Raw genomic sequence first — 19,487 nt, 5'->3', positions numbered from 1 at the left:
GCAAGGGAAAGTAATAAATGAGAATGTAGATGAGTGAAATTTGATAAATAATTTGGATCATTTGATAAATAATTTAGAACAAATGAGTAAAATTTTGGAACATGTTTTGATTTTTCTAATGGGATGTCTAAAATCATGTGTTCTAAATATTTGATCATGTGTTCTAAAGTTTTAGTCTAATGTTCCAAATTATGCTGTAAATAATTAAGTAAACTTTAGTCTTAAATCTATGCTCTAAATAATGTCTTCTGTTCTGATTTAATCATGTGTTCTAAATATTAAATCATATGTTCTAAAATTTTATTCATTTGTTCTAAAATTTTTTTAACTTGTTAAAATTACTTTTGTGCAGAAATAATTAACAACAACGAACTTGATAATGTTTCTAATGCCAATGCAAGTGTGTCAACTACTCCTACAGTAGTACCTATATTAACTCTCGGAGGAACAAAAGAATGGTTTCCTATGTGCCGCAATGAGTTAAAACCTGCAATAGGAATGAAATTTAATAGTGTTGATGAGGGTGTTGAATTTTATAAATCATATGCACTTGCTGCTGGTTTTAACACTAGGAAGTCTACCAGTAAAAGGCATACAGAGAAAAAATTGGCATTCCAATATGTCTTATGCAACAAACAGGGTTTCAAGGAGAAGAAAAATTGGCAGTGGATCTCATACAACAATTGACAATAGAAACTACAAAATGCCAAATGAATTCATCACACACAGGTTGCTTCTTTAACTCTTCAATTCGATTAATAATCACAGAGTTTGATGGACTTCCACAACTTAACCCAAAATAAGATCTCCATTGTCTAATAAAATCAACCCATTCTTCATCCTCCTCTTGCTGCTGCTCTTTAATAATTTCTCCTCCCATCGGCAATCCATAAACCAAATGTATGTCTACAGGTGTAATTTCAATCTCTTGGTTCCTCTCAAGAACTAAAGACACCCTATCACAGTCAAAACTTGACACAAGCTTAGAGCAAAATACAGATTTATGTGCATCTAAATCCAAATCTAAGAAACCTCCAAAGCCAATTTTTCTAATAGCCGCCTTATGAGATTTTGGCAAATCTTTAAGCACGGTGTTCATAAAATTCTTGGGAGTAATTCGTTGACTTAATGCTCTACATTCCATTTGATCTGCATGAACAACTTCAATATCATCATCAGAATCACTCTCATCAACCTCTCTTTTCCTTTTTTTCCCTCTGCCTTCCTTCTTTGGTTCTTTCTTCATTGCTTTGTTTTTCGGAACATCTTTAGCTCTAACTTTAAGTTTCCCCTTAATTTGATCACCTTCTTTATTATCTACATTGGTACTCTTGTTTGCATTTCCAGAAGATGTTGTAGCAAACTGATTAGAGGTTGTAGCAGCATCAACACCAACAAGATTATCACTGCAAGTCATAGACATATAACATATATAAAGGTTAGAACACAAGGGAATAATTAGAACAGAACATATGTGTAATAATTTAGAACATTTGTACAAAAATTTAGAACATATGAGTAAAAAATTTAGACATAAACTTGTAGCAAAAATTAACAATTGAACTATAATGTATACATAATGCAATACTGAACAAAATTTAAGAGGAAAACATAAAAATGTGAGTAAAATAAGAGTTAAAATTAGAATTAAATTTAGAACATACAAGTAAAGTTTTAGAACATATGAGTAAAATTTTAGAACATATCTAACATGCATAAAAAATTAATCAATATCCATTGATGATTACAAACCTTTGAATGTGATCGTTGTTTATAGCTTCTAGTAAGGATGACTCCACAATTGGACTTCTAGACCACTGCACATCATTTTTTACAGCTTCATCACCATCACTTTTTTCTTTTTGACAAGTGCTTCATCACCATCACTATTCACAAAAAAAAAAAAAAGAGTAGGTTAGAAGCTTAAAACAGATATAAAAAACAAGTTTCACTTGCTAATCTTGGCAGCCTAATTTTATTCACAAAAAAAAAAAAAAAAAAGACAAGGCCCATAATTCAGCAAGACTGCACCTGCTGCAACCCTGCCAACACTGCTGCTGCCAAGTACATAAATTTATGAGCCAAGTACATACAAAACCCGCATATAAAAAGGCTGAAGCATGAGTAAACAAAGAGGCAATCCATAAAATTAATAAAATTGTTGTGAAAATGGCATCAAAAGGGAATCAACAACAAAGAGGCCCAATCCAAGAAGTGGGAGATGAAGCAAAAAAGCCCATGAATTTGAAAGTTGAGGCATCATTATCTTCTGCTCAGAAAACTGGTGCAAGTTTAAGGCAAGATGAATTGGAAGCTGCTAATAATAAAAATGGAGGGGAGAGAAAAACAGACAGTAGAAGTTGGGCAAGTGTTGTAAAACAAGGTGCTGTAGGTGGCCTGGCTAGGTAGCAGCTGCTGCTGCCAGCCGAGGCTGCTCCTGGCAAGGCTGCAGCTGCTGCTGCCAGCCGAGACTGATCCTAGCAAGGCTGCAGCTGCTGCTGCCTGCCGAGGCTGCTCCTAGCAAGGCTGCAGCTGCTGCTGCCTGCCAAACTGCTGCAAGCTAGGCAGTAGCTGCTGCTGCCCTGCCGAGTTTCGAGTTTTTCTAGTTACTAAGTTTCTTTTCCAAGTTATGCATGTCTAAAGCTAGTCCCTTACTCTTTAATCATAATAGCCTATATACAAATCACTGCCTCAAGTTAAATTTCAGGTTAGCATTTTATCGAACAGGTTATAAGCATCCAAAAATGATTTGTAAAAACCTAACTAATTTGACACCAAAACCAATGGAAGTTAACTAATATTGTATATGCTTAAGAAATTCGAGCCAAACCCTCCCAAATCGAGCAAAACTAAGCCCTAATTTTTGTGTTCAAACATGATAATTTAAAAATTAAACCAAAATCAAATAATTAAACCCTAATAAAATCGCTACTTACTGATTTGATGGACAAATGGCTTGTATTGGAGATTTATCCATACATTGTGAATCGATTGATCTACAAAAAATTTAACGAAAATTAACAAAAAAAAGAGGAGAAAAATGTGAAAAAATATAATCAAAATTCATAAACATAAACTTATTACCTTCTTTCATAAGTAACAATTGGAGATGTTGGTAGAATTTGATTCGAATCCATATTCTGATTCACGAAGTAGCATGCATGAACTAGGGTTTATAGAGTGGATGGAGTTTAGAGAGAGAGAAAACCTAATTTTAGAGAGAGAAAAAAATCAGTGAAAGTAAAAAAAGAGAAGGGGGTATATCAGCAAACAAAATTACAATTTTGCCATTACTGTAGAATGTTTTGGGCGGTTAGATTGAATCTAATCTACAGCTAAGATGTATTCTCATATAAGTGAGTTGTTCTCATAAAAGCCTTCCCCCATATATATGTGTATATATATATATATATATATATATATATATATATATATATATATATATATATATGTAAGGCTTTCGTGAGAATTTTTCTTATGTGAGAACACTCTTTATGTTCTAAATTTTTACTCGCATGTTCTAAATTTTAAATCTGATGTTCTAAACTTTTCCTTAGGTATTCTAAATTAAATCAAATGTTCTAATTTAGTACTCACATGTTCTAAACCATAAATTAGTTGAGTTCGATGTCATAAATTTTAAATAACTTGTTCCAAAATTTTAACTTGTATGTTCTAAATTTTAAAACATGTGTTTTAAGATTTTTAATTATATGTATATATATATATATTCACATATGGACCTATTCTCACCGGATCCCTCCCCTATATATATATATATATATATATATAAAGGGGAGTTTTTTCTCTAGTTTTTAGAGAGCCACGTATGTAGGATAATAAATTTTAGTGATAACCAATTAAATAAGAGATTATTAATTTCTTTTAGAATTAATTAAATCAAATGTCACGCAAGCAAAATTGGCGAATCATATTTTTAAGTTTAAATTAATTAAATATAAAATATTATCTTTTGATATTATGAATTTTATCTATGTAACAAATTTTAGCACATAAATACAAAAAAAAAAATATTTTAGAAAATTCAAATAACCGTGTATCGCATGAGCTTCATCTAGTAATGTTTTATTTGAGAGTCAAGGATAGTGGTTAGAACTTCTCTATCAGTTTAAGGAGATCTGGAATCGATTCTCATTTCCGCCCTTGTGGTTCTCTAAATATTTTTTTTAATTTTTTTTTATTTATACCTATAGAAAATATTTTGTTGAAAATTTGTAAATGAACAAAATATTAAAGACTTGTTCGTTCAAAGCTAATTTATGCCAATTTGAAAGATTCTCAAAGAGAAAAAATATTTCAAAAGTAATTTACTCATTTACGTCATTAATAATGGTAAATTCAAATGTAAATAGACACTAAGATGAAAAAACTATAGAAACATCAAAGAATTCCCTATACATGAAGTAAATTAATTATTGATATGCTTCTTTTCCATGTAAAAAAAAAAATTATTATAAATAAAAAGTCATAGAAACATATTATTCTAGAATCGAAATAGTTTTGTTATTAAAAAAAAGAAGATATAAGTGTGCATACAAAGATATAAATGCTTATACAAGTACGAAGTATTATGCAATTAATTAACATGTAATATAATTGAAAAATAAAAATATGTATAAACAAAGAATTTCTTGAGATTATTTCTAAGGTGATAATAGTCAATCATCCATTATTTCGAGTATTTTACTAAACAAAAATAGTAACATCATTCCTCAATTTATTCAGACTTTCATTCTATTCTATAACACAAAAGATGATCCAAATATTCTCTTGCATCATTTTCAGTAATCTCTCTATAACGAAAATGAGTCTCCATCCAGTGCTAATTCTTGCTTATTTGACGCTTTTTCACCTTTTTCAAAGAAAAAATTAGTTCACATGTCAATATAAATTAACCGGTAAATCAAAACTATAACATGCACCCAACTTACAAAAATAACACTGTAATTATGACACAATTATCAAAAACCTCTACCTACACTTAGCCCATAGTTTCAAACACTACATTCTTTATTCCCTCATGTCTTTTTCAACAATCCCTAGCATCAAAGTGTTATTTTTTTAGGATGCCCATCCTATTCACCGGAGTTTAGCTCCAACTACATCCGAAATCCGACCTGAGTCGCACACTTGGCTTATGGTGGATGAATCTTCTAACAAGATTTTCTACACACAGTGAGCTTCGAGACCGAGACCTTCCTTAAGCGACATCTAGTTGCTTACAATTTGAACCAACTCTTGATTTTTGATAGCTGAACCAACTCTTGTTGGTGCCAAAGTGGCAAAGTATTGTCATTCATAGCATATTCTTGCCTATTTAACTCAGTTTCCCTTTTTTTTTTTTTTCCACATATACAACATATTTCAAAGGTCAATTTACGACATGTCATTAACCATGGTAAATCCGAATATATAATTAATCATAGTAAAACCAAATGTTATGTATCACTGATCATGGTAAACCCGAGTGTATAAAACCCGATATAAAAAGCAAACACAGTAATTAGGACACGAACTTCGAAAACCTTCACCTACACACTCCCTCAGTCCACAGTTTAAAACCCCCCAAGTAGCCGCTCCCTTTTCTCTCTCCTCCACACTTCCATGGCCTCCTCTTCAAAACTCACCAAAAATGACATTCTCTCTCCTCCACAACCGCCGCCACCTCCACACCATCCGCCATTGAAGAAACCTTCGGACGCCATTAACAAGAAACGAAAGCTTCACACGTCAATCACCTCCGATAACTCCGACATTCTCTCTCCTTCAATGGACGACCTCGCTCTCTCCAAATCCTCCCACCTTACTCACCAGGAACTCCTCCGCCGTCGTCTCCACTGTGTACGGCGACTCTCCGGCGTTTACAGAGACCATTACTGGGCTTTAATGGAGGATCTTAGGGTTCATTACAGGGAGTACTACTGGAAGTACGGCATTAGTCCTTGCAAAGAGGAAGATGAGAGAGAAAGTGGTGGTGGTGATCGGGAATTTGCCGGGTTCAATGCCGAGGGTTGTGGCGAATCCAACAATATGAATAATAATGTTATTAATAGTAGTAGTGTTACGAATAATCATAGCAATTGCCCGGTTTCGGGGACCGGTGGCGGGAAATTAGGGTTAGGGTTTGGGGGTGAGAGTGGAGCTGAATTCAAGGTGACTGGAAATAACCGCTGTGCGTATGTTACGTGTAGGTTGAAGGCTATGGCTTTAACTAGCTTTTGCTATTTGCATATATTGTCTGATCCTCAGCAGAATCTTTACAAGGCTTGCAACTATATTATTAAGATGTAATTCTCTTTCCTCTTCTCAATTTTTTTTTTATTTATGTTGATTATTTTGATTTGGTATTTGGTTTTTAATTTGTTCAATTTGTTGGCAAAAGTATGATGATTGTAGTGAATTAGTGATCATAGTGTTATGGTTTGAATTTTCGGATGCGTAATGCTGAAACTGTTGATTTTGACTAGCTAATTATGTTGCACTAGTTGAAGTGATGGTTTATAACTAGCTAATTATGTTGGTGATATATGGTTGCGGGTGAAAAGGCTTGTTCTTGACATTTTATAGGCTTTGGATGAAACACTGGACGAGGATTGCTTGTGTTAGGAATTTAGAGTGTATGCACTTAGTTAAGTGAATATTATTCGTGCTACGTTATCAAAGTTTCTAACTTTTACAGCATTTTTGGATAACAATTTAAAAGGGAAAGGAAGGGGAAGGAAATAGGAAGAAGGGAAGGGGAAAGAAAAAGGGAGGTGGATAGTGGAGCTTCATTTTCCCTCCAAATCTCTCCAATTTTGGAATGATAATGTTTATTAAATGAATCCCTCAATCCATTATCCAAACAAGGTGATTTGTCCCCCTCTCTCTTTCTTGTAGTCTTCCCTCCTTTCTCTTAATTTCCTCCCACCCAAACAATGTGTTAGGATCATAACTAGTTTTTTATCCCATGCCAGGATCTTAGTCATGTAAAGAAGAGAGACAAATAAGAGATGATGAACAAAATTTGTTGTAATTGCAGTGAAATTAGTATTAGGGGAAGCAATGTCAAGTTCGTGAATTTACTCATTTTCTTTATGCTTTCTGGATTTTAGTGTGCTTATTGATATATTTGCAATTAGTATACCCAAATTGAGTGATAAATATTGCACTTTATACAAGCTGTTTTAGGTTTGAGAATTGTCAAATTATGATGCAGAGTCATGTCTTATGTTAGTGGCATGGCATGCCAGTGCGATGGTGGGTTGACTTGGCAGGATTTCATGAAAAGCAATGCCTTTTCAATTGATAGATTGATATACAAACAGAAATTTGTCGGAATTGATGTTTAATTACACATTGAATATAACCTGTACCACTATAAGAGAAACAAAGGAGAAATATTTTGTAAAGTAGTGTTACCTTATTTAAAGATTAGGAAAGGTGATATACATCTCTAATAAATGCAGCATATATTATTTGATATATGGAAATGAAATATTTTTGTACCTTGGTGTATGATGTGTCTTCAAACCACCAAAAAAAAGAGGGAAGGTGGAGAGTTAAAATTGATGGAGTGCATTTAGCTATATATATATTTTCCCCCCTTTCTAACCTTCTTAAAACTATCTGGCTTTAAATTATTGTGCCCATGTCATTGATGGGCCCATTATGGTGGCAAATCCTTCCTAACCTCACGATCAGGCCTTAATAAATTAGTGATGCTAAAATGACAACTTGTATTAATTGTATGGAGGAACGTAGAAACATTTGATTTAGCATCTTTGGGTATACCCCCTCCATTCGGATTTAATTGTCACATTACTCAGATGAATTAAAACTACGTATAAGCATGACTAATATTTGGACAGTGGAAGTGCCTTTGGAATTACATTACTAGATGGGGTTTGTATGCTTGTCAAATGAACAGTTTTCTTTAACTATTTATTTTGTTATATCTAGCATCTTTACGAAGCTGTTATATCTATCAGTATTATGAACTTTATAACAAATTCCAATTAATCAAGTGATGCTTATGAATTTTTATTTTTGTATATATTCAGTGCACAGCAAGGACCAATACTATGTGGGAGGCCAATACTGAAATCTACCGTTCCCTCACTGTGTAACATCCACTTTCCAAAGGCTCAGAAAGATGTTAAACATGCCTTGAAGAAAGCAGGTTTAAATGTATCATCCTCTAGTAAACTTGCTCCCAAGTTCCATGTTATCATAGCTGAGTATGTTAACCTTATACAATCAAAAAGAAGGGCTGCTCAGAAGCAGAATGGCAAGAGTGTCGTCGTTAAAGAAGAATCTGCATGCTGAACTCACGCTGTAGATCTCAGTTGAGTAAAGATTTTGATTTGAATACCCAATCTTATCTTGAGGAGACATGCCATCTTGCTATAAGGAACATTGGCATACTCGAGGTACTCTAGGGTTTTCTCAATCTTTGTTCCTGAGATCTACCTGGGTTTCTTCTTTTGCCCGAGAATTGCTGCTTGTTACCTGTGCCTGACATGCCTTGAGAACATTTATACAAGTTAGCCTTGCATAGTTTTGCTGACAATGTTTATTATGTGAGGATTTACCTTGTTTATGTTCTAATCTTGTTGTTTAGACCTACAGTTTGTAAATATGTAAGTTTATTGACTGTTGTATGTAGAGTTAAGTTTACATTTTGCGAAAGAATTAGATATATCTAGTCAGATCCTGTAGATTTTAGCTAAGATAATTAGTTTTTTTTTTCCCTTTTTCTTATACAGTCCACTTGATTAATGTTTGTTGGTTATAACTAGATCTGTCAATTCGGGTCGGGTTTGGGTCAAATTTTGGGTTTTTTAGGTCATTTGGTTCAAGTGGTTTGGATTGCTTGGATCATTACAAATTATGATAAATAGGTCAAATCTGGTCTGTTTTAGGTCATTGAGGTCGGGTTGGGTTCGGGTTCTCTCTCAGTAAAACGGGTTTGGAATCGGGTCGGGTTAGGAATTGACAGGTCTAGTTATAGCTCTTGCTTGGTTAGGCCTTTTAGGGATCCTTTATTCCTTGTCTTTGTTACCAATAAGTGCTTCAAAAGTCTTGAGATTTCCTTGGTCTCTCCTATCAGCTATTGCTTCAATTTAAGTTTAGGGATTTTGGATCTAAATCTAGATCTTAAGAAACAGGATGGTATGCGCTGCGTGGTTTGGAGGAGACAACAGATCTAGGGATTTTTAACGTAAACCTAGGCTGGATGGTTTGAGTTGAGGGTAACTGTGTAAGGATGCAGCGTACAGTCTTTGATGAGAGAAAATGTATAGGGAGGTAGATTAATTGAACTCAGATTTTGACTGTTATATTAGATGTATATCTTTGCCTCCCCGGTGTTTAGCTATATTTCTTCATTTTGTTCCGGGTGGGGGTTTTATACTCTCTTGTTTTTGTTTCAGGTGGGGGTTTTAAATTATTTTTGATGTTAGGGTCAAAAGGAAATAATTTTTGATGTTAGGGTCAAAAGGAAATAATGAGGGTGCCAAGAAATGGTTCCAACTTATTGCCCTGACGCCTTCAGGTTTATAGTACATAACTCTTTTGCCTTTTTTCTGTAATAATTCATTGTAAGATAACACATTCCGACATTACTTGATCGCTTTTATGACCAACCTAGCCTGGATCTTATTGTATATATTTCTGTCTTTCTGAGTTGTTTTGTCACTTAATTCTTATGTCAAGGGAGCTGTGTATGTGTAACAATAGGTATGTGCAGGTCTGAACTCTGCTGTGTTCTCCAACTTGTCACTTTTTCTTAATTGTCAGGTTTGATTTTTCGAACAGGTGCTGTAATCCCGAAATGGTAACCTTATTGACAGACAGGAAAGACAAGCTTATAATTTCGAGGCAGTGAGACTTCTGATCTGCTTTAATATGGAAAGTTGTTCAAATAGTGGTGGACTGGTGGATACACAACCAATAATATGCATATTTAATAAATGCAGGTTATGGAGTTATTTTGGACCTTGAGTTGGATACAACTCTTCACATTTGTATTTTTCCGGCTTCCAGATTGGGCAAACTAATGGTGGTCATTTATTCTATTAATAGCTGGCTATTAGCTAACAAATATTCTTAGTACAATTTTACATGCGAGAACCTAATTTGAATACATGAGAGTGAGGGATAGTTTAAGTGGTTTAAGTTTTTCTTCTGATTTCGAATCCTAGGATCGATTCATCTCCGTCACTCTCTAAACAACCAAAAAAAAACAAAAAAGTTTCAAATTAAAGGAGAAAATTAATCCTATGTGGATAATAATACTTTGGGAATTTGTTTTTAATTTGATTAGTATTCTAAATACTCGTTTGTGTCCCAGTTTTACTTCTGCTTCACTAATTTCTCGATGCAGCAAGTCAGCACCCAATCCTTAACCGAGTTGCCCCTTTATATATACACAACCGCGACACAAACAATAATTCTAACTAATACCAAATGAAGTTTAATAAACAAAAGCTTAACTTTGTCATATGAATTTTTCTCTACTCCTAGATCTCTCTTCACGATGATGGGAGTGTCTTCTATGCTTCTGGTGCCTGTGTGAGTGCTTATCCCTTCTGCTTTCCTTCTCTTCCGGGCTCCTTTTCCTCCTAGGAGAATATGCTTCCTTATCTTCAGAGTCCCTTTCCCTCCTAAATGATGTCTGCGAATGTTTGGAGTTCTTCTCTCTCCTTGATGATGTTTCCCAATCTTCGGAATGTCGTATCCTTCTGGGTGGCGATGTTTCTTTCTCTTCATATTTCCTTTTCCTCTTAGATGGTGATGGTGATGGTGATCGTGATGGTGATGTTTCTCTCTCTTCAGAATTCCTTTTCCTCCGAGGTGGTGATGGAATCTGGCAATATGTAAAGCCAATCAGATTAGTAAAATCAATGTAGAGTCGCAGAGTAAGCCCTATAATTAACTCTAGCTAAAAGAAAGGCTAAAGACATGGTAAGAGAGACAATAATGCAAAGAGGTAAAAGGCTAGACAGAAGATGGTATACAATTAGCTTCATTCAGTTCATTGATTGTATGAGGGCAGACATAATTTAGATACTCATCAGTCATCACCCACTGCTCCCTGGTCAGTATTCCCCCCAGACAATACACACTTCCCACAGATAAAATCTAACAGTATGGTCTACCCCATATCTAGACCCTGCTGGTTGCCAGACAATATAAGGGATTTGTTTGTTGTTGCTGAGAAGGATAATCATAGACAACGAGGAAACTGTAACATGTACCTGGTAACGTGACATATATCTACCTTCTGGTGGAGGTGGAATACCAAGCCTTTTCAAATCATCATAGGGTATAGGTCGTCTGCATCAAGAAATTACATCAGTAAACATGAGAAATTTTATTAGCTTACGTGCATGCACATCATTCAAAATTTAAACATGAGACAATGCCACAGTTTCCTTTCTCTCATTTAGATACAAATAATATTCAGTCAGAGATTGTTTTGCAAACTACTACAAATCCCAATCACTTGACAGATCAAAGCAGGACATCAGCAAGCATTTAATTGTGGAGGACTTCAACTAGAACTTTACAAGTGAGCATTACACTACCAACTTTATCATTGATAACCTGGTATACGAAACATCTATATGGGGAATTTCACTCACTGGACCAAAAACCAGAGGCCTCAAATTCTTCAGATAATGTGGAAGTGCAAAAGGAAGAACAGAAGACTACCTCAGAAGTTTCGATAAACTAACATTAAAGATGGAGCTGAACATTGTTCATCCTCAGAGAGTCAGAGACAATAGCTATAATGTTTCAACAGCCAAAAGATACGCAAATCATTAAGGCCAAGAAGTTAGGCTTTTGTTTGTAATGACATTCTCTTTCAACAATTGTGCTAGTGCTCCACTGCCTTTATTGACTCCACCCTCTTCTTCCCAGGCCCCCAAAAGCCACAGAATTAGAGACGAGAATTGGAGTTTTTTCTATGATAAAATCAATACGCTCCCCTTAACTAATTTTCAGAGGCCAAATAACAGAAAGCAGGCAGACAGTCAAAGGCACAAAAGCATATGGAGTAAAGCATATCAAGAGTCCACTGTAAAAATAAAAATTAAAAAAATAAACCCATCAAACAACATTTGCACAGTCCAATTTGTAAAAAGAAGAATTTGGAAGGGGAAAGCAGAGATCCACAAATCATAAGAATATAAATTCAATATTCTCCACTTTTTTCTCATTTGAAAGAAAAACTTAAGGGCATACAGGGGTGCACGGAATGGTCTTTCTCGTCCGCCAAAACGAAGTTGCCCAGATTCTTTCTTACCACCAAGCCCTCCACCTGTAACAGAATAGAAACTAAGTCAAATTAGTGATGAGCGTCATTTACATTGCTCATAAGCTACAGAATTAGGAAGTTTTAGGGTGATTAAAGTTGTTTTCCTTTGTTTTTCACATGATTTAGTTCCTTTACTTCTTCTGATCTCTCTGGTCCTATGTTGGCTCCAACCTTTGTCTTATGCTCTCATGTATCTCCTAACATGTTCTAGATGATTTGCTAATGACTATACGGCATTTGGAGAGAATTTTATCAAACTTGAAGCAAAATTGAAGAAAAAAAGATTTAGAAAAGGAGATTTGCAAAAGTCCGCCTGAAGTCCTGAACTAAGAAAAGTTTGCCTGCACATATATCACAGCCTCCCAAATAGACTAGTTCCAAATAAAGCTCTAAAAAGTTTCGCTGAACCTACAATCTAGTTCGGGTGAACTTCAAATTTTAGGTTTTGGGGGCTCTACTTAAGGCTCGAGGCCCTCTTGTAATAGGGATCGCTTTGAGATTTGATTAATTACAGAGAGAAACATATCATTAGAATACTTTAAGAAGCTTTGTAATCAAATTTTAAGATTTAATCAAGCTATAATAACTTCTCTTAATCATTTCCTTTGATTTCTTGTATTATTTTGATTTAGCTCCATGCTTAATACTTTATCTTACTAGTTTATCTTATTTTTACTTTAAAGTTTTTTAGTTGGCAATTGACGCTTCCCAACTTGTTCTACTTGATTCATATCAACATCCCTTAGTCCTTGTGGATCAATTCCCAACTTGGAGCTAGACTTATAAATTCTTAATAGGGTTTAGTTAGAAAAAAAAAATTGTTTGATTTAAGGAATTTTGTCAAACGACACAAAATTTCCTTCATCAATTAACAGACATACCTACATCTGTATTGAAAAGAAAAGGAAGGATAATAAACTGACCTAACCTTCTTGGGATCCATCCAGGCATCAGTTGTTGTCTGTTGTAATCAACAATGATTTCAGAATCATCAATAAAAGAATGGTGTGCATCCTACATGGAAAGGGAAAAAAAAAAATAAGAGCTACATTTTTTTGGAAATTTACGGAAAAGTAAACTAGAAAATTTAACGTGCACTTTACATTCCTTACTATACATCCACTTTACTCCATATCAAAGGGACTTCCAAGGATAATGAACCACGAACTATAGGCCATAAGCTATCCCTACGATCCTATATATATATAACCCTTCCCTCCAATCTCGATCGCAAGCTTTGGAGTTTGTGACTGACAAGTTTCAAAATCCAGAGTTTGCTAATATTGTGAACAACTAGATTGTGCTATTCAACATCATCAGCAATTCAATATGGACCTATTCATTTTGGGGTTAAAATATACGCAAAGTTATCCCTAGCAAAACAAGGGTCCAAGGTTGATAAAGTGGTTGGTTACCAGAGGGTGATAGCAACAACAACAACAAAGCCTTGGTCCCAAAATGATTTGGGGTACCAGAGGGTGAAAGATTTAATAAAGAGAGAGAGAACTATAGACTGTACATGAAATCAAATCACAACCTCATATGCACGCCTCATTTCCTTGTCTGTTTCATATTCAACAAATGCATAACCACGCGATGCACCTGTAACTGCAACAATACAGCATAAAGTTAGCAACTTGCTATAAAATACATTGTCATTTCAATTCTAAAATTATGTGACAGAGGAAGCTACTCTAGTGAGTGTATTTCATATAATCTCAATAATAAAAAAACTTCAATAGATTTCAAAGACTCCAAATACAACAAATAATACAGAGATTATTCGAGCTTACAAAAGTCTAATTTTGGGAGATCTCCAGATTCTACGAAATCAACTTAGCTTGGTAAGAGCCTATATTCAACATAACCACCAAACATATATAATTACACTAATGTGTGCAGGGACCACATTTAGCTACTTCAAGATACTTGAATTTTTGGCCCAATTAAAAGAATTTAACTGCAAAGACATCCTAGGGAAACAAGGGAGACCAAATGACAAAAGCTTGGACCCAGATGACAAATGTTTCCTTTGGTAGCTTGGCTATAGCATTGATCACATCCCTGTCTTCTAGCATACATATCCAGACTGTTCTCTGTGAGAGTACTTCTAGATGGATACAGAATATTTTCATAAAATTATTTGTGTCAAACTTAAGCTCGCTGTCCAGGTACTCATAGGCCTTGCAATGATTTATTAGTCTGTACCTATTCCAAATTCATAAAGGTTCCACTTTCCAGTATAAACAGAAATTTAGTAGTATGTAGACTCTGTACAATCCATTCACATAAAGGTCAGGATAGGATCTGTGAATTTCAAATTGAACAAACCCCTAAGCCAAATGACATACACTCATTCAAATTCTAAAATTGTAATATTAGCACTCCAAATATTTATCCCCTTTCAATTGAACAGATAGGAGAAGCATGCCATATTGCCATCATGCCATGGCTATAAAATATGAATACATGTCACATGTGCACCCATGGAAAGGTAGATCTTCATGGCTTGAAATTGATATTAAATTTTCTCCTAGATGTACCTAGTTGATACACAGCTAAAAGTAGGAAACTAAACAGATTGCCAATAAGTTGGTACCATCCTAATATGTTTGGAGGCATCCTTAAGTGCGAAATCTTCATTATTCCAAGAAAAAAATTGTTTAGCTAACTAATCGAAGCAGGGTTCTTTAGTCTTTGTCACTCTATGTATTCCATACACTATAAGTCCATAATAACTCTCTTAATTCCTTCAGTTTTATTTAGTTATTCCCAGCACCACTTATTCCCTTCCATTGCATATTCCCTAATCCCGATCTTTAATCCTAAATTGTGTTGCATGTTTAAGAGCAGAAACACAAAATAAAAGCTCTTACACATGCTTATCATAAAATCAACATACCAAATTGCATCAACTACATGCTACATTCAACAGTCTACTCCATTAAACAACCCTTTATTGAACAATTAGGAAAACCCAAATTTAATATAACCATTACCACACAAAATCACTACTATTCTACAATAATACATGTACCCAATAACACAAATTCCACAAACCAAACATAAAAACCCGAAAAATAACGAATGTAATCTTACCAATATCTCTCACTATCCGAAGATTCTTCACCCTACCATACCTGCTCATAGCCTGTCAAAAACAAAACCATCCACCACAACACAATCAGAATTTTATTTCCCCTTTAAATTATAAAACAACATACACTCCATATAATTAAAAGGGTATCAAAATTCATGAAAAAAATATCAATGAACTCACCTTGTTAAGGGTATCTTCAGTTGTGGAGCGAGAGAGATGACCAACAAACAAAGTGCAATAGGGGTCACCTGTAGCTTTTGGATCACCAAATGGGTCATCTGCAAATTACCCAAAAAAGAATTATATGAATGGATTGTGAAATGGGTGTCAAAAATAAAGACAAAAAAGAGTAGGAAAAGAGGAGAGAGAATAAGAGGGAGTACAGAGGCCGGCGGAAGAGCAGAGAAGAGCTCGATAAACAGCGTTGTCGTGAGGAAGAATGTCGGTGCCATCGATGCTGCCGGCTTGAATGGGGTGGTATGTTTGTGCGTAAAATACTGCATTTACGCTGTTGCTGCTGCTTCTACTTCCGCTCATCACTCTCTGTATTGCTCTGCTTGCTTTTTTCTGTTTTTCAGTGATTTTGCTTGGTCGCGCAACTTTTTTTTTTTTTTTTTCTAGTTCAAGACAATTTGGCAAAATTGGAATATATTAGAGTGAAACCGCTAACACGATTAGATCTGTTTTTTTGGTGCACACGAGGGGCTATGCCCCAAAGAGCTTCCCCCAGTTAATAAAGCATATAAACACGGAATGTTAATATGCCAATATTTTAATGTTTTTATGAGTTGTTGCTTACGTGGGGCTTAACTGCAGGTAACCGGGACATTAGGAAAGGCATAGTCGTTTTCTCGAATGTCGTTGTGTTATATTTTCGAATCTCAATTTATGTCTTCCCCGTTTAATTGTTCGAAAACGCGATCTGGAACTTCTCCATTTCCCACCAAAATTGAGAGACCTCGCTAGGGAATCCGATGTTCGAAGTCCCAATTCGTCTTAGCTGAGTTGGTGCTGGATGGAGTACTCCAACTATTTGTTCTCTTCATCTGTGCAGGTATGTTAATTACGCTTGTAAACCCTAACCCTTGTTAATTTTCAATTGGGCGAAATATGTGAATTGTTGACAAAGGCTGGAAATTGCCCAGTATGCAGGGATGGTAATTGTTAGGTTTGATTATTGTGAAGTTATTCAGGTTATGGTTTTGTGATTATAATGTTTAAAAACGACAATCTTATCTTAATTCTTTATTTGTTGAGTTATTTAGGTTGTCTAATGTGTTTCCTAGTGTTAAAGTTATTGGAATTACAAGTAGTTGTTTGACTGTTTTACATTGTTGAGTTATGTAGGTTGGTTTAGGAAAGATGGTAAATTAGTGTGGCTTATGTGAAGTATGTGACTGGTTTACTGTATGTGATACTTGTTGTTTGACTGACTTGTTACAGCGGAGTATGGATATGGACTGTGATTTAGATCGTGGGGAAATGGTTGATATAGTTGGAGAATCCTCCAATGAGTTTCAAGAGGGAGAGGTTATATTGTCTGCTGCACAGGTCCCCTCTCTGAACTGTATGACAGTGGCTGTGCCTTCCCCTGCTCAGAGACTAGCTGCATTGTCTCCAATTAAGACAATTGAAACTGTGGAGACCATTGTATCTACAAACCAAGTTAGCATGTACTGTTCTGTTGAATCACCTAAGCTTGGGATGGTTTTTAAAACCTTTGAAGATGTAGAATGCTACTACAAAGAATATGCTGAGCAAAAAGGTTTTGGTGTTACAAGAGTTGCATCTAACTTTTCAAAGAAGGATAAGGAGAGGAGAGGGGTAACATGGAGGTGCGAGTGTTGGGGTCCACCCGATATGAGGGCAAGGAGGGAGGCCAAGAAGAGGGCTAAGGCCATGGAAATTTGTGGCACAGGTGGTACAGTAAATGGGGAAATAGGAGAAGATGTAATGCAGCGGGCGAAAAGGACTTCGAAGAAATGTGAATGCGGTGCTATGTTATATGCTGGGGTTGACTCTGATGGATTGTGGGTTATAAGGAAACTTGAAAAAGAACATCATAACCACACTCCTAAACCGTCCGATGCAAAGCTAGTGAAGGAATATCGAATGAAGAATTATTACACAAACAATGTTAGGAATTATTACACAAACATGTTTCCTTTTCTCATACTTTTGTATCTTCAATGTAATTTACAATGACAATATGAATTGCAATCGCCGTTCTTAGAATATTACAGTACTATAAATAATCGTTTTGTTATATTGAAATTTAAGTTATGCAATGAAACTTTGATTATTTCTTGTTCAACTGTATTAATTTAATTAATACATATGTTATTTAATAATCATATATAATTTATAGTCAAACTGTGTTTATTTAATTAATACATATGTTATTTTTTAATAATCATATATAAATTATAGTCAAATTGTGTTTATTTATTTAATACATAAATTAATTACATATATTAATTATTAAATCATAAATTAATTACAGTCAAACTTTATTCATTTATTTAATACATATATTAATTATTAATCAGAAATTAATTAAAGTGAAACTGTATTCATTTATTTAATACATAGATTAATTATCAATCATAATTTCATTAAAATCAAACTGTATTCATTTATTTAATACATATATTAATTATTAATCATAAATTAATTGTAGTCAAACTTTATTCATTTATGTAATACATATTTACATTAATAATATACATTTATTAATTAAGGTAAAACTGTATTAACTTTTTAATACATATATTAATTATTAATCAGATAATAGTCAAAATTTATTATTTTTTTATATACATATAATAATTATTAATCATATGTTAATTAAAGTCACACTGAATTCATTTAAGGAATCCGATAAACTTTGAAATTTTGTGTTGCTAATTTGTATAATTAAAGTCATAATTAACTGTCAAATATTGTATGGTTCCTAATGTGTTTTTGCTGCAAATGTCCTGGTTTGTATAGGTGAGATCTCCTATGACGGAGATCAGTTACTCGATTTTTAGGGATCAATTCATAGAAGACAACCTGACGAGCCGGTACCAATCTGTAAAATTACGACCGGAAGTCGAACCTAATAAGAGGGAAATCAACATTGGAGCATCTGTTGTGCTTTGGAACGGTCGTAGGATCACCCGTCCATCCTTTGTTGAGCACTTTAAAGAAATAGTTGCTACCCATAACCCGATGATTATGATAGTGACGGAAGTGGGAGCTACTTCCATCAATTGTGAGAGGATTCTATCTAAAATGGACACTACTTTGTCGTGGCACTTTGATGCGGGTGGAGGTATTCTTGGGGGAACAGTCGTGTTCTGGGATTCTAATAGGGTGGATTCCACCATGCTAATTGATGCCGATGAAGATAATGATAACCGTATTATGGGGACATTCAATGCAGTTCAGGTTGCACTCAGTCCACGTTGATTTAAATAATAATTTCATATTACACTGCATGTATCACTGACCATGCTATTAATTTGTTATTTGTTACAGGTTTAAGACAAGGGGGAGGGTATGAGCAAAGTGAATGTTGTGTCATGATTGAGGATGCTTAAGGCGTTTATTAGTTATTAGAAGTTCTGTAATAGTACTCTAGTATGTCTCTTGTGTCATTTTTCGAACTATGGTTTGTGATGTTTAATGACTATTATATAGTATTAGTACTCAAGTAAGTTCAATGAATGAAGGGTTTGTGTTGTGTACATTTGATGACAGCATGAACTTGTAGGGTTACACGCTTTCAGACAAATATTATCTATAATATGTATGGTTATGTTATGTATGATTTTGTATCTAATTAGGCTTTGAATTTGATGAACCAATGGACTTTGAATTTGATGAACCAATGGACTTTGAATTTGATGAACCATAACATGAAATTACATTGATGGTAGTTTATATCAAATAATTCCTTTAGTAATTAGTAATTTAGCCTTTACTGTTGACAGTTGTTTCATGTTTAATCATAATTGAAAAAAAAATGAACACTAGTTGAGTAACATTAAATTTTCAAAACGAACTATATACTTATAT

At 34.5% G+C, this 19,487-nt stretch overlaps 3 protein-coding genes across 3 annotated transcripts; 2 read left to right on the top strand and 1 right to left on the bottom strand.

Annotated features, from left to right (window-relative positions):
* The first annotated feature begins 5,572 nt into the window (after positions 1-5,572).
* LOC145630505 (uncharacterized) lies at positions 5,573-8,756 on the top strand. Its single transcript, XM_081682767.1, has 2 exons — positions 5,573-6,308; positions 8,064-8,756. The coding sequence occupies exons 1-2, from the start codon at positions 5,626-5,628 to the stop codon at positions 8,326-8,328; spliced, it is 948 nt and encodes a 315-aa protein (XP_081538893.1). The 5' UTR covers positions 5,573-5,625; the 3' UTR covers positions 8,329-8,756.
* Positions 8,757-10,207: 1,451 nt separating this feature from the next.
* Positions 10,208-16,024, bottom strand: LOC145631969 (U11/U12 small nuclear ribonucleoprotein 35 kDa protein-like). The gene is made up of 8 exons (XM_081684211.1): positions 15,809-16,024; positions 15,606-15,703; positions 15,425-15,476; positions 13,863-13,933; positions 13,249-13,339; positions 12,253-12,328; positions 11,262-11,340; positions 10,208-10,870 (listed from the first exon to the last, which is right to left on the bottom strand). Exons 1-8 carry the CDS (start codon positions 15,960-15,962, stop codon positions 10,502-10,504), a joined length of 990 nt encoding a protein of 329 aa, XP_081540337.1. The 5' UTR covers positions 15,963-16,024; the 3' UTR covers positions 10,208-10,501.
* A 206-nt stretch (positions 16,025-16,230) lies between these two features.
* Positions 16,231-17,630, top strand: LOC145632648 (uncharacterized). The gene is made up of 2 exons (XM_081684996.1): positions 16,231-16,479; positions 16,869-17,630. The coding sequence occupies exons 1-2, from the start codon at positions 16,441-16,443 to the stop codon at positions 17,628-17,630; spliced, it is 801 nt and encodes a 266-aa protein (XP_081541122.1). The 5' UTR covers positions 16,231-16,440.
* Positions 17,631-19,487: the final 1,857 nt, after the last annotated feature.

Source organism: Chenopodium album, chromosome 5, assembly GCF_948465745.1.
Source record: "Chenopodium album chromosome 5, dcCheAlbu1.1, whole genome shotgun sequence".
In the NCBI taxonomy this organism is placed as follows: Eukaryota; Viridiplantae; Streptophyta; class Magnoliopsida; order Caryophyllales; family Amaranthaceae; genus Chenopodium; species Chenopodium album.
Note: the sequence above shows the minus strand (reverse complement) of the source record. Positions and strands in the feature narration are given on the sequence as shown.